The sequence below is a fragment of the Zosterops lateralis genome (assembly GCF_965231275.1).
Source record: "Zosterops lateralis genome assembly, chromosome: 4".
In the NCBI taxonomy this organism is placed as follows: domain Eukaryota; kingdom Metazoa; phylum Chordata; class Aves; order Passeriformes; family Zosteropidae; genus Zosterops; species Zosterops lateralis.
Window position 1 is genome coordinate 16,426,024 of NC_139765.1, and position 19,628 is coordinate 16,445,651.

Here is a 19,628-nt window from a genome sequence, read left to right on the forward strand (position 1 = left end):
GCAAGAAATATTCAAGTAAGATGAAACAGGTAAGGCAGGTAGTTCTACATTCTAAGCAGCACATCTAAACAGAACTACAATGAAATCCTGTCTTCTTCCATGACAGGGTCATTCATTTGATTTCACACTGAGAGAAGGCTCCGCTATTCAGTAGCAGAGTGTAAAACCCAATTCCCCAAAGCAAGGACCCTTACCTAGAGTTTGGAAGAGTGAGTAGGGTATATGAAGTTAAAACACATTCAAAGGAGAGGAAAAACCTGCAGCCTTGTTTCCAAGCACAAGCTCACAGTATCAGAGATACTAGTTCAGTGTCCAGTGAATGCAAGAGAGAGTTCGTTTCCACGTTCTCCATGAAAGAGTGCTGCAACTGCCTGGCTCCCAGACAGGAGTAGGAAGGGGCAGAAGACAACATGAGGCTACTAGAGGCCAAAGAGAGAGTAATCCCAGATTCTCTCCCAAGACAATTTCCACTTCTTCAGCCATGTGTTATTTTAATATTGCAAAAGCATAAATCAAATCCAGAAACCTCTGGAATCTGTAAGTTAAATAATGTAGTATTCAGTAAAATTAGTATGAAGATGCTTTGGGATCTGGAAATTCATCTTACCCTAGATTCCCAGTTAAGGATCTATTCCATAAGGAGATGCTTCTGACAGCAGAAATTTCCTTCATTTAGCAAACAAAAACATATTCAAATTTGGCAGTTGAAATTATTAATTAATTTTCTTAGTAAGAAAATGGTTGGAGGCCATGTCAACTCTGACTGGGGCAGGCAGCACTTCCTGCTCATGACACCAAAGCACTGAGACATTGACACCTTTGCTTTTGAGACAGAAACAGCACCATGCAACATGTGATGTTCCTTAAGGAACCAAACTCCACAGTGTGTATCCTGACTTACCACAAGAACTGGGTCTGGTGAGGCTAAATATTGCCATGGCTGCCTGGTGCACAGGGCCAAGAAGGCATGGGGTGAACAGTGAGGTGGTGGGTGAACAGCTCCCAAATAAAATGGTCACAATCATAAGGATCCCTCTGCTTATCCATTAGGGAGACCTCCACAGCAATCTATTTAGAGCAAACCAGCTCCAAACACTGTGTTTGCCAAAGGCTGGTATGCCACTTCTCTCATGTCAGGAAGTTCATGCAATGCCAAGAACAATTCCATGGTAATGAAGCAGGGTTAGTCAGGCTCTTTGGGAAAGCCAGAGGAGGCAACACCCACCACTTCCTCACCAACGTGATGTGCTCTGGCCAATTTGCTGCCATGTAGAAATATCAGTGCTCATTAACCCTGCTGATTTAAAGGCATTAAGTAGGACCTGTGGTGACGCATTTCCCGTGGTTTGAGTTTTATAATTGTGTTCTTTTATTAAAGCACATTTTTAGAGTAAATGCTATTATTTTTTTCTCCATGCAGAAGACATTGCTTTGTGCTGAATGGGGAAAAATGAGGTTGGGAACAGAGTTAACCACAGTGCAAAAAAAATCAGAAAAATCAGAAAGATACATAAACAGAAAGGGAAGCATTAGTCTCTGTGGTTAATCAGTGCTTATTTCAACTGATTTGTTTACAGTGTATGCAAAGAGAAGAAGATGCAGACATGGAACAAAAATTCTTGTATGCAACGCTTTCCAGTCAGGAATTACCAAGTACTACAATAACTCTTCCTCCCTCTGTTTTGGGGGAAGTGTTTTCTGCAACATTGTGCCCACCTGCAGAAGAACACCAAGAATAAATCAGATACAATCAAAACAGGTTTAATGTGTGCAGATGATGGAAATTGGAGGCAACTGCAGCCACTTTTGGTCTGTTAAAGAACACATCCAGCTAATTGCCCGATCACTTTTTGCTTTGCAGCACCACTTCAGTTCAGCGCATGAGATCATGCTGATCACTTAGTATTGAGTAATTCTAAGAAAGATTTAGGGCTATGCTGAACATTTTCCTTTATTTCTGCACTTTTCTATGGGGATGGCAGTACAAAAATCCATAAAGCACTCATATAACATCGAGGTCACATTCCCATTACAGAAATCTGGACCAAACTGCGCAGGATTGCAGAGACCTTTTATCTTTGCCATTCAGGATGTCACAGCATTAAATACACCCTCCATAAACTCAGAATACATCTTTCACCAACTTAGCAGTACTTGTGAGGAGCCAGAACTTCAGCAAATTAGATACCAGTGTTCCAAAACAGGACCTCCCCATCACACACAACAATAAACACAGCTTAAAGATTTAGTCAGCAAAATGGACAGTAGGTGAATGAAATGGGAGTTGACCAGCAATACTTACTTAATGATGCTTTTATTTTACAGGATACAAACTTCTGTTCTTTTTAAGTACTCAACATGAATTAAAGTGCTTAATTTTTACAATTCTCCACCCACCTTAGGATCAAATATAAATATATTACAGAAAATATGTACAATATCTTCAATTTTTTTACATTCATATATTTCTTAACCATAAAAATGACAACTTACATTTGCACAACTTACAATGGCATTAGTATTTCACCTTTTTTATATTATTCACTTTATTGCAAAACCAAAACAAATTTACACTTCTTCCAATCATTATTTCTTTTAATAAATGTTTTTGCAATCAAAATCAGAAATGCTTCCATAATGAAGGGAAATTAATGTGTATAGCCTGTAATTTTGATGTCAAACATTACAGCTGATACAGCTCCCACTAAAATTAATGTATTAATATGCGTTAAGGGCTGCAGAATAGAAAATACACAGATAGAAAAAATAATATTTCTATTGCGAACTGTTCTCTATGTGCAATTAATTTGGCTTGAAAATAACAGGGCACAATAGCAGATCTAACTCCATCTTTTTCTGGAAAGCATACTCAACACAGTCATTATACATTCTATCTTGAATGCAGCACAGTGTATTTTTTGATTGTAAAATACTGCTTGAAAACAAGTAATCTGAACAATAGTCTCAAATATATAAATACACATATACACGCATTCAAATGTGTATATACACACACATATGTAATCATTAAATTAATGTTACGATCTGTTAAAGGAAAAGGATTTAGGAAACAATCTGACTAGCAGATTAAAACTCCTGTCTGAGGAACATACATACTATAGTCCCATGGGTCAGAACCACCTAGATAAATTCCTCACACCAACAGGGCCACAGACTAAGCAAAAAATATTAACCCCATGTATTTAATTTCAGATTTCAAATAATAGTACACCACAGAGACTAAGAATGATGCTCATTTCACCACGAGATTTACCTTAAGGATAAATCAGTTCTGCCACAAAATTATTTCTCTCCAATCATTTACCTTTGGATATATATTTCCAGTTGTTTACATTCACTCCTACATCAATTACCTCCATCTGAAATTCACCTGAACTCTGTGATTCTGGGTTGACATGGTATCTCAGCAGCTCCCAAACTGGTGGAAGCTTCATCTTCCACAAGTGTCCTTATATAATGTAAGGCAGATTCTATGTGAATTTAAATCATTGAAGGTATAATATCTCCAGCAGGCCCATGCTAGTTTATACTAGCTATTTGGAGAAAGACCTTTTGTTATTGCTTAGGATTCTTTCTATATGGAATGTTTATTTCTTTTCTGAAAGTCTTTCCTTCAGTGTAAGAAATAACTACCCTCTCTTATTTAATCTTTGCTTGAAATGAAAAGCTGATGATTTTTTACACTAGCTATGTGGTGAGGAACCCAAACATCCTGTCAATTGTTTTCACATCTTTCCCACTTGCTTTAATATATGGGGCATTTTTTCCTTCTGACTCCACTTCGAAGTCTGTGGAGAATACTTCTATAATCTCACCTATATTTTACTTAGGTGGTAGTGTATTTACTCTGTATTTAATCAGTGCCTTGCCTTCATCCATAACTTAAAAACATGAACAATAAAAATTCCTCTTTTCTATGGAAGAGTTAGAATCTTTTGAGATTTATAAAGCACTTTGAGATGGTTTTGCATTAAAAGGTTCTACTATATTTACATGCAATTAAAGTGGTTAATTATTCTACTCCAAATAGAAGAGAATGCTTTGTACTCTCAATATCTATTTTGCACATATAAGTTAAATACACTTTGGAATAAACAAAACTACTCATCTTAAAGGGAATTGAAAATACTACATAATACAGGTTTTATAGCAGCTCTTCAACAAAGAAGGAGTACCTGATACCAGGGTCTGGAGGAATGGTGCAGACATGCAGATACCATTATACAATATCTTCCCATAGTATGGGGAAAAATAAGTAATTTCAAAAAATATATTGTTATGATCCAAAAATATGAATGATAAAATTAAGTCTTGTTCTGGTTGAACACAGATAAAACCACTAAAATAACTTTTGATCTGTTTTAAATCATACAGAAGAGCGATCACTTTGAAAGTGAGAAACAAGATTTACTTGAACACGAGTTGCCAAACTTAAATAATTCAGCAGCGTCATTCGCATGTATTCATGCATTATGATTGAATGCTTAGTTACAGTTTAATCCTTACACACAGAGCTTTATGCTCACAAATTTAATGACTTTTTTCTTTTCCTTGAAGAATTTAAGAATTTATTTCAAATGGGAACAGCCTCTACCTTGTTAGAATGATGGTTTTAATTTCACTGCTTTCGTCATAGTTCTTAAGCCACAGAAGCTATAATTTTATATTTGTTCCTCTGCAGTCCTAATTTACAATTTAAAGCTAAAGTTTGGGATGCTTTTAGGAGGGCTTGTCTGTGGAGAATGAAGACAACAGGGTGGTGAAATTTAGATGCAATTTCTCCATCTCCTGATGTCCTTTAATATTGGTAATACATACTTTTCCCACAAAATACACACAGAACCATGCATTTGAGTGCCAAGGCATTCTGACCCAGAAGAGAACAATTCTGACCAAGCAATTGATTATGAGAACATGAAATGGGGTTCACTACGGTAAATAAAATTCTGTGCTATATAAAATTTAGTGGCTGAGAGCAAACATGAGGCTAACAGCCAAACAAACAATTCCCAGTGCTAACTTCATTTCAAATTGCTTATGCCCAAGTGCAGGTCTTTGTCTCGGAGATGCTGCCATTCAAGCAGCTTCAATACTCAATACCATTGTAACAATGAGGAAGCACAGAAACTGCTACTTCTAATCACTTAACTGCAATGGGGTATCCCACCTGGCTTAGAATTAGGTTTGCAGGAGCTTAAAAAACAGAATGTACTACACAGCACCAGGCTGGGTAGGATGCTGACCTGCTGAAGGGCAGGAAGGCTCTGCAGTGAGATCCAAACAGCTGGATCAATGGGTCAAGCCTGCTCTAAGAGGTTCAACAAGGCCAAGTACTGGGTGCTGCACCTGGGTCACAACAATCCCTGCAGCATACAGGCTTGGAGAAGAAAGGCTGGAAAGCTGCCTGGTGGAAAAGGATCTGGGAGTGCTGGTTTGACAGCAGCTGAACAAGAGCCAGCAGTGGGCCTAGGTGGCCAAGAAGGCCAGTGGTGTCCTGGCCTGTATCAGCAGCAATGAGGCTAGCAGGACAAGGGCAGGGATTGTCCCCCTGTACCAGGGATGCACGAGGCTGCACCTCAAGGGCCATGTCCAGTTCTGGGACATGAAAGACACGATAAGAAGGACATGAAGTGCTGGAGTGGGCTCAGAGAAGAGCAACAGAGCTGGTGAAGGGTCTGGGGCACACGTCCTGTGAGAGGTGGCTGAGGGAGCTGGGGGCGTTCAGCCTGGAGAATAGAAGGCTTAGGAGATATCACTCTCTACAACTCCCTGGAAGGAGATGATGGCAAGGAGAGGATTGGTCTCTTCTCCCAAGAAACAAGCAATAGGACAAGAGAAAATGGCCTCAAGCTGCGCCAGTGGAGTTTTAGATCAGCTTTTAGAAAATATTTTGTCACCAAAAGCTAGGTCAAGCATTGGAACAGGCTGCCTAGGGAAAGGGTTGAGTCACCATCCCTGAAGGTATTTAAATGGTGTGTAGATGTGGCACTTAGGGACATAGTTTAGTAGTGGACTTGGCAGTACTGGACAATGGTTGGACTCAGTGATTTTTAGAGGTCTTTTCCAACCTAATTGATTCTACAGTCATATCATCGGATTTTCAGTATAGCTCAGTCCTTCCAATCTGAGAATTCCTTTAAAGCAACTTCTTGCTTTACACTCAACACTCTGACCATGGGAAACTGGTTTTATACACTGGGTTGTGGTAAGATAACTCTCCACATCCCACAATTGCACTTGAAGCTCTTATAGAAGATACCCACTCTTGGGAGATGGCTGTGAAGGAAAGATAGCCACCAGGAGTTCTGCTTGCTTACCTGAATGTTTCCCTATCCCTTGGCAAGGTATATGTAAAATTACATATATTAGCTAGGGAGATCTTATTTACCTTGGCAAAAATCTGATGGTATTCACCAACATGAATCAAAACAGGCTTGAGCTGCCCATTGCTAAAGGTAAACACAGCTGCCAGTGGAGGTCACTTAAAATCTCTGTGAGAATTACAGAAGAGCTTGCATATTGGATAAAAGTAATACTAGGATTATGTCCAGAATAATCTGGACACAGGGAGCACCCAAGGAAGAAAATTCAAATTGACATGCACTGAGTCATACCATGTCCTGATCATTATTAACACTGATGTAAAACTGTGGAATCTAAAGGCTGTGGTAGATCTTGGAACTGTGCAGGTGAGAGCAAAATCCATCCCACTAACATTAAGTTACATGACATTCTTATGAAGGAATTATAGACACTGCATGCTCGTGTGTGCTTGACACTACAAACAGATATTAATCCCTTGCTAAATGCAAAATGGGTTGGGTTTTTTTCTCCTATAGTGTCGCAGAAAGAGTAGAGCAAGAGCAGTTCAGTGGATAGTTTGTTTAGCAAAATCATTATAAAAACCCAACCATTTAAATCTGTCATGTTACTAACAAAATTGAACCTGAACTCTTCAGTTTGACATAATTTAAAATACAGATTGCAGATTTAGTGAGAAGTAAACCTCTGAATGTTCTTATGATAAGTTGATTGTAGAAGTTACATATATTCTTTCCTTTAAGGGTTTCAAAAAGGAAAGACAGCAATGATTTTAATTGATAGTCAATAACTACCTCTGAGTTTGTCATATTTCATTCAAGGATATTACAGTGAAAATTTTAGGGGGGTAATTTGCCTCTATGTATAAAAACCCTAATAGGAATGGAAGTTCATAAGGAACTTAATATTGTAAAGCCAGTGAGTCTTTATACCCAAAAGCAGAAAACAAATAATGTTAATTCATAAAATTTCAGATTTGCAAGCTCAGACTTCATAGTAAATTTTTATAAACCAGGCTTCACTTTAAAATAATAATCCTTGAAGATTGTTGTCATAAATAAGCATTACAATACCTAATCTTCTACAAAAATCAAAAAACTTAAGTTCAAAATGTTCTTTTTGCTCCAATAACCATAACAGCAAAAAAAACACATTCCCAGAAGGTCACTAGAATCTGTTGCTTTTCTCAAACCACATATTGCATTTGAGCAACAAACTACTGCACTCTTAAAAGCTAACAGTGATAGGACACTGAAGAAAAGCGACTACTTGTTTAAGCACAACTGGAACTCATTTGTCCATTGCATGTCACTTACATTACTGCTAATTTTTTGATGCAAAAAAATATCAAGATCAATAAGTGTCAGCTTTTAAAACAAATCACTGAACAGTATTTTTCAGTTTAGGACTGTGTTTAATTTCAAATAGAAAACATTCTTTTTTAAAAATAAATTATTCACTAATAAGAACCCAGTATCATGAAACCAAAGCAATAATCAAGTATTGTACATTTTTAATACTGTATGTATATTATATATAGTTTTCTCATATTTTAGGTATTTATTTCTAGACTGAAAATCATTAGATTGTTTCCTTGATAAATTGAACCCTTAAAAGCCAATATACCTGTGAAAGCAATTTGCATTACTATAATTAAAAAGATACAAGTAAATACAACATATGTACACAACTGTGGAAATCAATCTATAAACTACATACAATTAACCAAACTGTCCCTGCATATTTAAGTACGGCTCTATTTTGGCAATGTGGAGGTATATCTTTTATCCTGTTGCAAGTCCTAACATGTAAGTAGGAAGCTTCAAATATTTGCATTCTTAATGAAAGTAGCAAATGTTAACTGAAGAGCAACTGGATTTTAAAAAAAATTGCATTACAACAAAGAAGTAGTACAGTAAAGTTAGTAAGTATTTTCAATAGCATTCACATTTTTTTAAAAAGTCTCTGAAACAGACCTGTACATCACTTTTATTGACAGAACATAAATATAAGAAAAAAGATCCCTAAAAAGACCAGAATTCTTTCCCAAACATAAAGTGCCAAGATGTGTGTGGTAGTAAGAACTTTCTTTTTCTTTTCTTTTTTTTTTTTTTCCTTGATTGAGCAAAGAAAGGTCAACACATAGGTTAACCACAATTTCAACTGAAATGTTTTAAAAATCCATGTGTTCTTGAGCTTCAGCATTCAGATCTTTTAGAAGATTCAGGCTGCTCTTCCAAATTCACTTGCAGTTCATTTTGACATTCTGGTGTCTCACCTTTGACAGCTAAATGGATAACTTTTAGCCACTTCTGCTTCAGTTCCTCATTGTCTGCAGCAAAGCTGTGCACAGACTTGGACTGGGTCAGTTTGAAGCTGTGGGGGAGGTCAGCACTTTTTGGAGTGTCATCCACTGTGTAGCCCAAAAGAGGAATTGTAGCCAGAGCTTTAACATCCTAGGAAGAAGTTGTTTATTAAGAACAGACAACTAATCTACCCATTACTTCTCATATGCTGTACAGTTTGGTGAAAAAACTTGGATCTTTCCTCCATTCCCAAGCTATTTGCTCTCTCTTCTTCAAATACCAGTGACAATAATTACTAAAATCTTTTGCATTTCCCCTGTACCTACCTGTGGAGCACCGTACATGTAGAGCACAAGAGCCTCTTGTTTGGGTATGACACACCATGCTTTCTGCCAGGGCTTGGACTTCTCCATGTACTGAAGAAAGCTACATATGACACTATTTCCAGAGACTTCTGCAGATTCAATCTAGGAGATAGTAGAAAGCATAAGAAGGTAAGTAAACTTTCCTTCAATTAGGACTAAAACAGAAAGAACAGAAAAGCAGGAAATTTATCACCATTCACATCAACTCTTAGATAGTTTAGCTCTGCTAAAGAGCTTCAGGAAATACCAAAAAAGGTCATGGAGGACGGGATTTAGGGAGAATATATATATATATTAAACACATATAGTCACACTATATATTCCCTAAGCAAGTGTAATCTGTTCCTTTTTTCATCAGTAATTTTGGATTATAGACTTCTGTATCACTCCAGTTTTCATTTTGACACCACAGCCAGCCTTTCTCTGTATCTGAGCATCTACAACAATGCCTGATTTCCAAAATAACACCATGTTAGGCACTGAAGTGCCACTTACTATCCAACATGACAACTTATCTACTTTGGCAGTCAAAATATTATGACAGAATCAAATTTGAACACACTTACAATAATATAAATAATATTCATGCAGTAATCCAAGAGAAAAAGTTAGATTAATTGCTTAAAATCTGTAGCCAGAGTAAAATGTTACTCAAGTTAAATAGTGACCCTGAGACAATAAGAAAGAACACACATGATTATGTGTTAAAATTTCCATTGACCTTGACTTTTCAGATGCCAAAAGCTGAGGGCAACCTGACAACTTAAAAGTCCATTTTATACACTGATCAAAACAGTATCTTCCTACTCAGACTCTGAATGAAGGGGAAATTTCTTTCCCATTGTCATAGTTTCCATTCCCAGTTCTTCCAGTCTGGGTATATATTTTTAAATATATAGCATTGGGGTTTGTTGCTATGAAACCTTAAATGCAGAAGAAGAAAACTGGAAGTTTATAAGGGAAGGTTAAATTTTGTTGTAGAAGCTGATATAAATGAGAGAAGCAAATAAGTTCTAAGCTTTGTAATTCCCTTTAAAAATGTAAAGTTGCAAAGAAAAAGCAATTTTGCAAAGGTGAGTGCTGGAAACCAATGGAATCCCTATGGAATGGGATGAAACTGATCCACATACTTTTTATTTTCTCAAATAGCAAGAATGCTACCACTTTTCACCTACTGATGAACCAAAATCATTGCAGCTATACAAATACAGCATTTTTGATTGACATACCTCCAAGATGCCCTTCCTCTTCTTTTCTTCACTGTCTGTACAACCAATTATTACATGATAGCAATCCTTACAGACTTTGTTCAATTTATTGCCATCATATTCCAGATGTGCTTTGTAATCAGAACATTTCCAGCAAACCACCTTAAAAAAAAGACAAACATATCAGATTTAAGCATTTATACAATATATTAAAATATAAATTAAAAAATAGTATTATGCTATTTTGCAGTATATTTTTAAATTATACAGCACAAGAAACATGTCTTCATAATATGTCAACAATAACTTACTTGAAAATAATGATTTTCCAAATTTTGTACCACTACTTCTTAACTAGAAGTGCTTCTTCCTATTTACTTGGTGGAAATTTGCATAAAATTCAATTAGGCTTTTTATTATATCTGTAGTTTAAAGTTAGGTATAGAATCAGAATATAGCACAAGCCATGCTGGCAGTTTCTTTATATGCCAACCCGGAACGATACATTTACCAAATGGTTTTCTATGTAACCGGAATGAGGTTATGAGAATTAATAAAGTCTATGACTGAGATGACCTTTTAATGATAAAAATCTGATAAAATCAGAAATGGCTACTTTTTTTACTTGCTAAGACATATTAGCATGTTTAGATATACCTATACATATAAAATTTACGATTTTAAAATCCAATCATAAATACACAGAATAAATCAGCCAATATACACTGATTTTCTCTGCTTTTTCCTTTTCAGTATATATGTAACTGAAATGCAAGAGAGATAGTCATTTCCTTAGAAGTGTTTTTCCACAGAATTATTCTTTCACATGAAAAAAGATGCCCTGAATAAAAAATATGAGTCTAGTTATTTCAAGAAAGAAAGGTAGATAAATGGACTTGAACCATTAATGCATCTGAACAAAATTTTATTGTGGACCAGGGCTTTGCAGTACTAATCTAGATCACTACCCTCAACTTGTAGCTCTAGACAATACTAGTTAAGTATTCCAAATTAGTCGCTTCTGGAAAGCCACCACTGCTAGCCCAAATTAACCCCCATGAAAAAAATCTTTTGAAATTAAAGCACAAAGGACATGTGATAGAACTGTAACAGAGGGAAGTAGTTAGGAGTATAAATGAAAAGGGAAATAAAAATGGAGGGTGTGCTTTCAATATTAACAGAATTTTAAGACAGAAAGGTCTGAGGATAAAACCCTCTATGACAACTGTAGAGTCAATAATTTAGAGCTTCTGAAAAAGTCTCTAGTGTTCTGCAAAGCACAAAAGCAGCATTATGAATGCAGCAAGCCCTCCTACCACTTATAAACGTTAGAAAGGAATCAGACATGACAGCCTGTACCACAAATAGTAAACCTGAGCTTGTACTACTATCTGGTGGAGACAGGCAGAGCTGCTGGTGGCAAGAAAAGAAAGCACAGTATATTTACTCTTCTTTTGTTAACTTCTGTCAGCTCACAAGCTCACAATACTACCACTGTTTGATGCTTGCTTTCAAGCTGGATATGTTACGTAGGATCCCACATGGAAAGCAGTAGCAATACGCTCTCCCCACCCTGACATTCCCTCCTTCCCTGATGCTTTGCACATGTTCACACAGTTAGTTACACACTGAACTCAGCTGGGGGCAGCTTAAAGTTAACCTAAGGAAAAAGTGAAGGGTCTTATGGTCTTTTGGTGGAGTCAGACAGTGCTGCACGAAATAATGCTGGATTATGCCATCTTAATATGGTCTTGAAACTCTTCATATTAGTAGAGGTCTCTCAAAACTAACAATATACTTTGTGCAGGGTGTTGGGACATTATACACAAATGCACACTGCTCCTTAAGGACTTCCAAATTCAATATGCCAGCTAAAGTGGGCAGAGGGTCCTTGGTGGTATGCAGAGCTGCTTCTTTCATCTACTAGTGCAGCAGCAAACTGCACAGCACTGAACAGGCTGCCCAGGGAAGCCCAGGATGCCCCATCCCTGGAGGTATTCAAGGCCATGGTGGATGTGACTCTGAGCAGCCTGGTCTGGTGGAAGGCGTCCCTCCCCACAGCAGTGGGGTTGGGACTTGGGGATATTTAAAGTCCCTTCCCACCCAAGCCACTCTATGATCCTATGATGACAAGGAGCCATGAGAAGCCAAGCAGGTGCTTCCAGACCCTCCCAGGCCTGCTGAGCAGCTGCAGGCATTGGGGTTTGCACTTACATGTCCACACGCTCGGCAGTGGTGCCTCCTCCTTGTCAGTGCATTAAAGGGCTCCTTGCATTTCATGCACATGGTGACCTCATTGTCCCGGATCCACCTCGGTGCTCTCTTCCCAAGCTCAGCATTCTAAAGGCGGGGTCAGGAGGAGGATAAAAGAATTTTAAAAGCTAGAAAAAAGCTGCACAGTACTTGAAATAGGGAAAATAATTATTCTCTTCCTCTGGAAAGGAAATTACAAAATATAGTTCGAGATGCAATTTGAGATCTATAAAAGAAATAACAAAGAACCCAGTCAGAAATCACCATCTATTGTTGAAAGAGGGCTCTGTTATGTGTTTCAAGAAAGAAAGAGGCTTGTTTACAAGATTTGGTTTTATGAAGAAAAACAATTACCGACAAGATGACTGCTTTGTGATTACTCTGCTCTAAAAATGATGAGCATGAAAACAAAGTTTCTGCCAAACTTTTTCCACTTATTGAAGAACACAATGGGTATTAAGAAGGTTACAAAGGAATAACAGCAGCTTACAGAGACGTCAACAGGCATGTCTTCATATTCTTTAGCAATCGCATTTCTGAAAGTTTCATTCCTCTGCTGAAAAGCTTCAATAGTACTCTGAAGTGCCTAGGAAAACAGTGGAGAAATTCCTCAGACATGGTAAAATTTAAAACAGATCTGCATTCTGACCAGTTATTGATAAGCAGAGAGAAGGTAGAGACAGAAAACATGAATATTATTTTCTGATTGCTTCAGTAACAAATTGTTTAGAAAATAAAGAATGTAGATGAATTTACCTTTATCCATTCTTCTTTATCCTGTTCAGAACTAAAAGAAATATTTGACACATTAGTTTGAGACTATTTCAGGAAACATTATCCCACTATCAACAACTTCTTGCAAAAGCCAAGTAACTCTGCAGTAATTCTCAAGAATCTAAACAATACTAATAATTAACTGTCCAACTTTAAAAAAAAACAAAAAAACACACACACACACACAAAAAAAACCAACCCAAAAACAAACAAACAACAACAACAAACCCCCAAACAAACAAACAAACAAACCAAACCAGAAGACAAAAGTTAGAAACATGAGAATTAACATTTCAGTGTATGTGGCTCTCCAAAAGTGGCCTCCTCCTTGGATCATGTGTTGTGAAAAAAAACCCTGCTGCACCACGTAATACCAGTCATAGAAAATTTAATTTTTCTATGGATTGCTCTGAAGGATGCAAAAGAGAACCTTTATAACACCTCAATTAAAACAGCTCCCCACGTGTTGCTTTGCAGTATTAGCAGAACTTTTAAGCAAGCAGAATCCTAAACAATTGTTTGCCCTTCCCACCTACCATCTGCACATGAGGAAGAAGAAACATGCTAAAGCAGCCAAAATCATTCTTCCTACACCTGCTTATAGTAAAAACCAAAAGCTGAGCTATTAAGCATAGTCCCTGACCAGCAACTTCCAAAGATATAATCTACTAGCTGTTTAAAAACAGTAATTGAAAATGTACTCCAATAGTAGTTTGAAAAATAAGCCTACTACTAAAGAATACGCTAAGAGCAAATTACAAACTATTACAGGGTTAATACAAGCTCATGAATTAAGGACATTAAGGCATAGGGTACATACACTACTCATACATAAATAAAGATTTTTCTAATATAATTGAATAAGAGCTTGTGGCACTTACTTCTTCACAGTTTTGTACATACTTAATGTATTCTAACAATGATCACAAAGCAAAAGATAAAATTCGTGCTTCCCTCACCTAAAATAAACTGATGCAGTAAACCTTCTCCTACTGGTAATGTAGGAAAGCTAACAAAATAAACTTACTTTGTTGTATCAATTTTCTTCCAATTAAAACAGGCTTCAGAAATGGCATAGCAACATGCCACCTTTCACCATTGAAAGAGGTATATGGCATAACAATTTACAAAATACTTAGCAAGATGTCACACGGTAATTTACAGTAGATCTGACTGTTATACAAAAACATGTCCCAGAAATCTTGCAGATCTTAGTGGAAAGGGTTTTTTTGAATCATTTTTCAAAGTATATATTTAATTTGAAATTGAATTAAAGTGTAGGTAAATATCTACATGCTGTTATCTTTGCACATTCTCTGCTGTAACACTCATTAAATATTACAGGCTTTCCTGTGAGGTTTCAAGCTCACTGGCTAGCAAGCTGTGGTTTGTCCCCAAATGCATGGTGCCAACACAGAACTGTACCCACCAGGGATGACATCTTCCTGCTTATTTAATCCTTGCCTCTCTGCCATGAAATCCTGACTGCTAAGAATAGGATTTTTAAGCAGGCCCAAAAGGAGAGGAGGAGCACCTCACTTTATTTGAGTCTAGACCGAGTCAATTTAGTCTAGGCAATGCAAAAAGGTAAGGAGAAGATAACTCTGCAAAAGGAGGATATAAGGACTAATAAATTGGAAAGCAGAATAAGTACCAGTCAGAAGAGTGCACCTGGAGGAAAAGGACCCAAGAATTAAAAGGAGAGCTTGCCTTCCAGGAGGAGGTTGATACTTGCAACTTGGAAGAAAACCAGTAGATGGCAAATGGGCCTGAGGAACAGAGATGCCCACTTACTGCTACAGAAAACTCTGTTCTGTGGAGATAAACCCACTGAGAAGGAGAGTTTGTTGGACCTGCCCTGAAGTGAGCAGACTCCTTGGTACCAAGGTAGCTCAGATCCCAGAGGCACCAGTGATTAACACATCCAGTGTCCTAAAACACTAGTCAGACTGGCTGCCTTAGCACTGCGCTTTAATTCCCAGCCAGCCCATTCACAGCTATCTTGGGTATTTCTGCAAAGTTAGGCAATGTGCTATACATCCTAGATGCATCTTCTGCTCAGAGAGATTCTTGGATTGACAATTCATGGTATTTTGGCAGCCTAGGCTATTTTCAAAACACCAATATTAAGATGAAATCCACTGCATCGTTCTTCAAATCTGTGAATCCACTCTTCTGTGTGCATATATTTGATCTCAAGAAACTGGCTAAAAAGAAGAGTGCTTACCTGGCCTGCAACTCCAGTGTCCGCTCTTTTCCAGACACTTGGAAAGTGTGTGGATATTCTTCATTATGAGTTTCTATGATCTTCATGCCATCTATGCCAACTCTGGTTCGAACTGAGAACTTGGATCCTACCAGGCTGAATTTGGGGACGCAGTAGAGCAACATATTGTTAAACTGGGGGGAAAAAATAAACACGTGGTTTTGAACTAAGAAAAACACAGATAAAGCCGTAGTTTGTTCACTGAGAGCTGGACAATATTACAAAGCCAGACCTGGTAGGTGAGAAAGCAGGTTCTTTCCTGATCAGCTGATACATGAGAAGACCAAAGCTCTAATGCAAAACAACTTCTCTTTCTTATTTCTTTAGGAATAGGATTCAAGGACAGCTTCAGTGAATGTAAGAAAAATTGTTCTGCATATGCAGCAGTCTTCATAGTATTTATTATCAAACTATATTCAGACCAGATACTCTATGCCAATGTAAAGCTTTTCTAACCAAATACCCATTTTTATGCCCCAATTCTGCAAAACCTAGTGTAAACTGTAGAATAAGAACTCTTCCCTTCAGTGTATACATTTATATTTATCCTGTACCAAAATTATTTTATTTTGTACAAGTTGTAACTAATGTTATTTGAAGACATTATTTGTCTTTTCTCTTGAAGACATTATTTGTCTTTTCTCCAAGACAAAAGAATATTTCTTAAAGTTTTTATTCCCTGAAACCCTCCATATCACAGAGGGTAAAAATACATGAGCAGGACAAAGATATATTCCTTTATTAAATTAGAACTTTAAATAATGTTTAATGTTCTAAAGCTCCAGCCTAGAAGCACAGTTATTAAATCAGATATAAAGTGTTTCATTTTCTCAATTTTTTTCCCCTCTCATTTTTCTCAAAATTAAGTATTAAAAACTCACTTCAGTAGAATCCTATTTCATAGAAATCCTGACTATACACAGCACACCTGAGCTTGTCACCTCTCCTATGAAGGGAACATCATTTAGGTCAGCTGTCTAGCCCCAGCTGAGGTTTTACTATTCTATGATTTCTCCTTTTGTTTGAAGCACAGGTAAGGAGGAGCTGTGCCTCAACATCTTGTCCCTACCCTTTATTAACCAGAAGAGGGGCCATGCCAGAGACTCCTTAGCAAAAAGGTATCAGCAATTTTCAAAGCATGGGGAGCAGCAAACTACACCAAACCTTTTCCAAGGTCATTGTAAGGGAGCATGGCTGTGCTGTATGAATTCCAGCTGAGAGAATGACCTGCCACGATAAAAAGCTCCCACAGAACCATGAGACTTAATCACTGGAACCTCAACACAATCCATCAGGGCAAAGATCCTAAGCTTTTACATTTCAGTTCAATGAGAATTTCACAGTTCCCATAACCAGCAGCCACCACACTCACCAGAAAGAGATAGCGCTCTTGAGCGGACGTGTTGCGAGCAGCCAGTTTAAGGATCTGTCCTTCTTTTATCAGCTCATTTGAAGGGTTCACAATGTCTTCCTCTTCTCCCAGCATCTCGTATATCTCTAACAACTTCTTTAGATTCTCCTTTACAGTGAAAATACAGGTATAAAACTTATTAATATGATGGGAGCTGGAATAAATCTGGACACTTAGCTTTGGGAAAAATATTTATACCCAGTATGTGTGGTCTGACTGATTAATTTAGTTGACAAAGCAAGAAGTACTTTTAAAAAATTTTATATCTTTGGTAATTTTAAAAATGCAGTTGTTTATTTATGTCTGCAAAATTTCTTGCCCAAAACATCTCACATTCAATTAAGATCCTATCATTCCTGCCCAGTCAGGCAGAGAAACAGTAACCGCTCCTTTACAAACATTATCCTGCACTCACAGAAACAAGGTTAAGAGTTCAGTGCACTATCAGCGATTTCAGCTAGAAGAACTAAGCCTGTCCCATTTTCCAAATTCTGAGAGAATTTGTTGCAATGACAGATTTTGTCTATCATTTCCAGGAGATGTATAAATACATTAAGTAGGAACAATCACTTTGACCCAAGAAACCAATTCTTGCCATTTTAGGGAAGATCTGCAATTCACTCTCCTAACTTCACCAAATATTGAAATATAATATATTGAAAAGTGATCAGGAAAACAAAGATCATTTACCATCTTTCTTATTGCACTATTCGAGTGACTTGCTGCAGTAGATATTATTTCCAGGGATTCTAGACAGAAGAAAAAGGAGATAAGTAAAACCAAAAAGCTGCACTTTTACTTATTTATGTACTACATAGGGGGAAAAAAAGGGGGGCACGGGGGTAAGTCTACAAAAATGTTTGTTGTTTTTATGTAAATTACAAAGTACAATAAATTTCTTCAGTTAGCAATAAAAAGAAAGCAAGGTAAAGTGGAAGCAATAAAAAAGTCAGCTACCAAATACAAATTATAATATCGAAAGACCAAAATAGAAGTATTGCAGATTACTGTAGCACTTCAGCACTTAGAATCACATTTTTCTGTGACAAGAGCAGTCATAGTTCTCTCCCTCCTTTTCTCAAAGTAGTTCAGAAAATCAAACTATATTTTTTCAGTTGAAACAACTAATCTTACAAGTGTTTACTGTAATGGTACTAAAAATGAAATATTTAAAATAATTATCTGGCAAGTGATTTTGAATACTCCATGCAAATGTATTGAACTGTTCTTGTGTAAACACAGAGAGGAAGAAATTTAAAAGTGGGTTGTGCTTTTTCCCTGCAGAAGCTTAAAAGTACAATGAGTCTAAGTTCACTTTTTTACAAATAACAGTCACACATTACAAATGTGCATAAAGCAAACCAAAATGCCAAAAAAAAAAAAAAAAAAAAAAAAAAAAAAAAAAAAAAAAAAAGCCACAAGCCCTGATCATCTGCAAAGCAAACAAATCAAAACCTGTGCGCTATTCCAAAACCAAAGAAAAACATATGTGCTATAAGAGAATACTAAAGGCTTTATGGTTTTTACATTAACTTCAATCCAAACAGATTTTTTTCAAGGAATGCTATGATTCCACTGAAGGAATTCTATCATTCTGTTCATGGGTAATTCTTCACTCGATCTTTCCTGAAAATATCTTTAATTTACAGTATCCTCTTACTAATATCTTATTATAGTTCCTTTAATGGCCTGAAGATATTTACTTTCAGCATCTTTCCAGTCTAGGGAATCCTGAGGCAATTTCCTTAAGTAGTCCTTTAGAAGCATCTCGTAGCGTGGAATGCGTTGGACTGGTTCTAGCATGTGATGTTGCAATGTCAAATTTCCACACACTTTTTCCTTCTAAAAAATTGTAAACATATTTCAATGAAGCAGGCAAAAATGTCATTACAGTACCGTAAAATAAAAGTTATGGTTGATGAAACATAAACAATGTATTTTGAAACATGTATGATAGATCTTCTGAAAGAATACAGGACTATTTTACCAAACCAGATAATCAGAAAATCTTCACAAAAAAATTACTGTAAATTTTTTTATTCTAAGTATTTGACAGTCTCACCAAAAAGTCTTACCAAAAAAAAAAATCTTTTAAACTCCAGTGTATTTTAAAATAGATTTGTAATAACAGACAAGAGAAATACTTCTGAATTAATAAGAACAGTTCATGACAACATATTATAAACAATCCCTTAAATGGGCTACAAAGGTATTTTACCTATCTGAGGAGGGAATGCTTTTTTTGAGTTTCCTTTACAATGTCAACTCCCTCAGCAGTGTCCTCCCTCATATCCTAAGATATATATTCATTTCCATAATTTTAGATGCAATTAGGCTATAAAAATTACATTAAAACACACAGTGTTTTCTTCCCTGGCTTAAAACCACATGACCTCACAGAGCAGTAAAATTTAAGTAGAAATATTTCATCCTATTTCTAAGTGCTCACACTGCAGCAGGACACACATCTGCCAATTCCCAGAGACACCCACAGGGAGCACCAGAGGGTGTGAAACGAGCCTTTGGAAAAGACTGGCATCCTTGGGGTCTTCAGCTTTCTGTGCTCAACATTACTGTGAGCAAACACAATATTATTGGATGCAGTGTAGGGATCTAGAGTTGTAATGCCTTTTCACTTTATCCTAAAAGGGTTTTTACTTCTGCTAGTTACAACAAAATGCACTGTTTTTTTAGTCTTCACAC

The 19,628-nt window shown here is 36.9% G+C and overlaps 1 protein-coding gene across 7 annotated transcripts in view; it reads right to left on the reverse strand.

Annotated features, from left to right (window-relative positions):
- Nucleotides 1–1,935: 1,935 nt before the first annotated feature.
- Nucleotides 1,936–19,628, reverse strand: part of FGD4 (FYVE, RhoGEF and PH domain containing 4) — a 109,714-nt gene continuing 92,021 nt past the window's right edge. For all 7 annotated transcript variants that reach the window (XM_083860501.1, XM_083860505.1, XM_083860502.1 and 4 more), the window contains 10 exons: nucleotides 18,629–18,767; nucleotides 17,616–17,674; nucleotides 16,887–17,033; nucleotides 15,476–15,648; nucleotides 13,231–13,261; nucleotides 12,965–13,060; nucleotides 12,436–12,561; nucleotides 10,243–10,383; nucleotides 8,975–9,115; nucleotides 1,936–8,798 (listed from right to left, as the gene is read on the reverse strand). In XM_083860501.1, coding sequence (XP_083716627.1) covers nucleotides 8,541–8,798; nucleotides 8,975–9,115; nucleotides 10,243–10,383; nucleotides 12,436–12,561; nucleotides 12,965–13,060; nucleotides 13,231–13,261; nucleotides 15,476–15,648; nucleotides 16,887–17,033; nucleotides 17,616–17,674; nucleotides 18,629–18,767 — 1,311 coding nt within the window. In that variant the 3' untranslated portion in view covers nucleotides 1,936–8,540. The remainder of the gene's footprint in view (nucleotides 8,799–8,974; nucleotides 9,116–10,242; nucleotides 10,384–12,435; nucleotides 12,562–12,964; nucleotides 13,061–13,230; nucleotides 13,262–15,475; nucleotides 15,649–16,886; nucleotides 17,034–17,615; nucleotides 17,675–18,628; nucleotides 18,768–19,628) is intronic.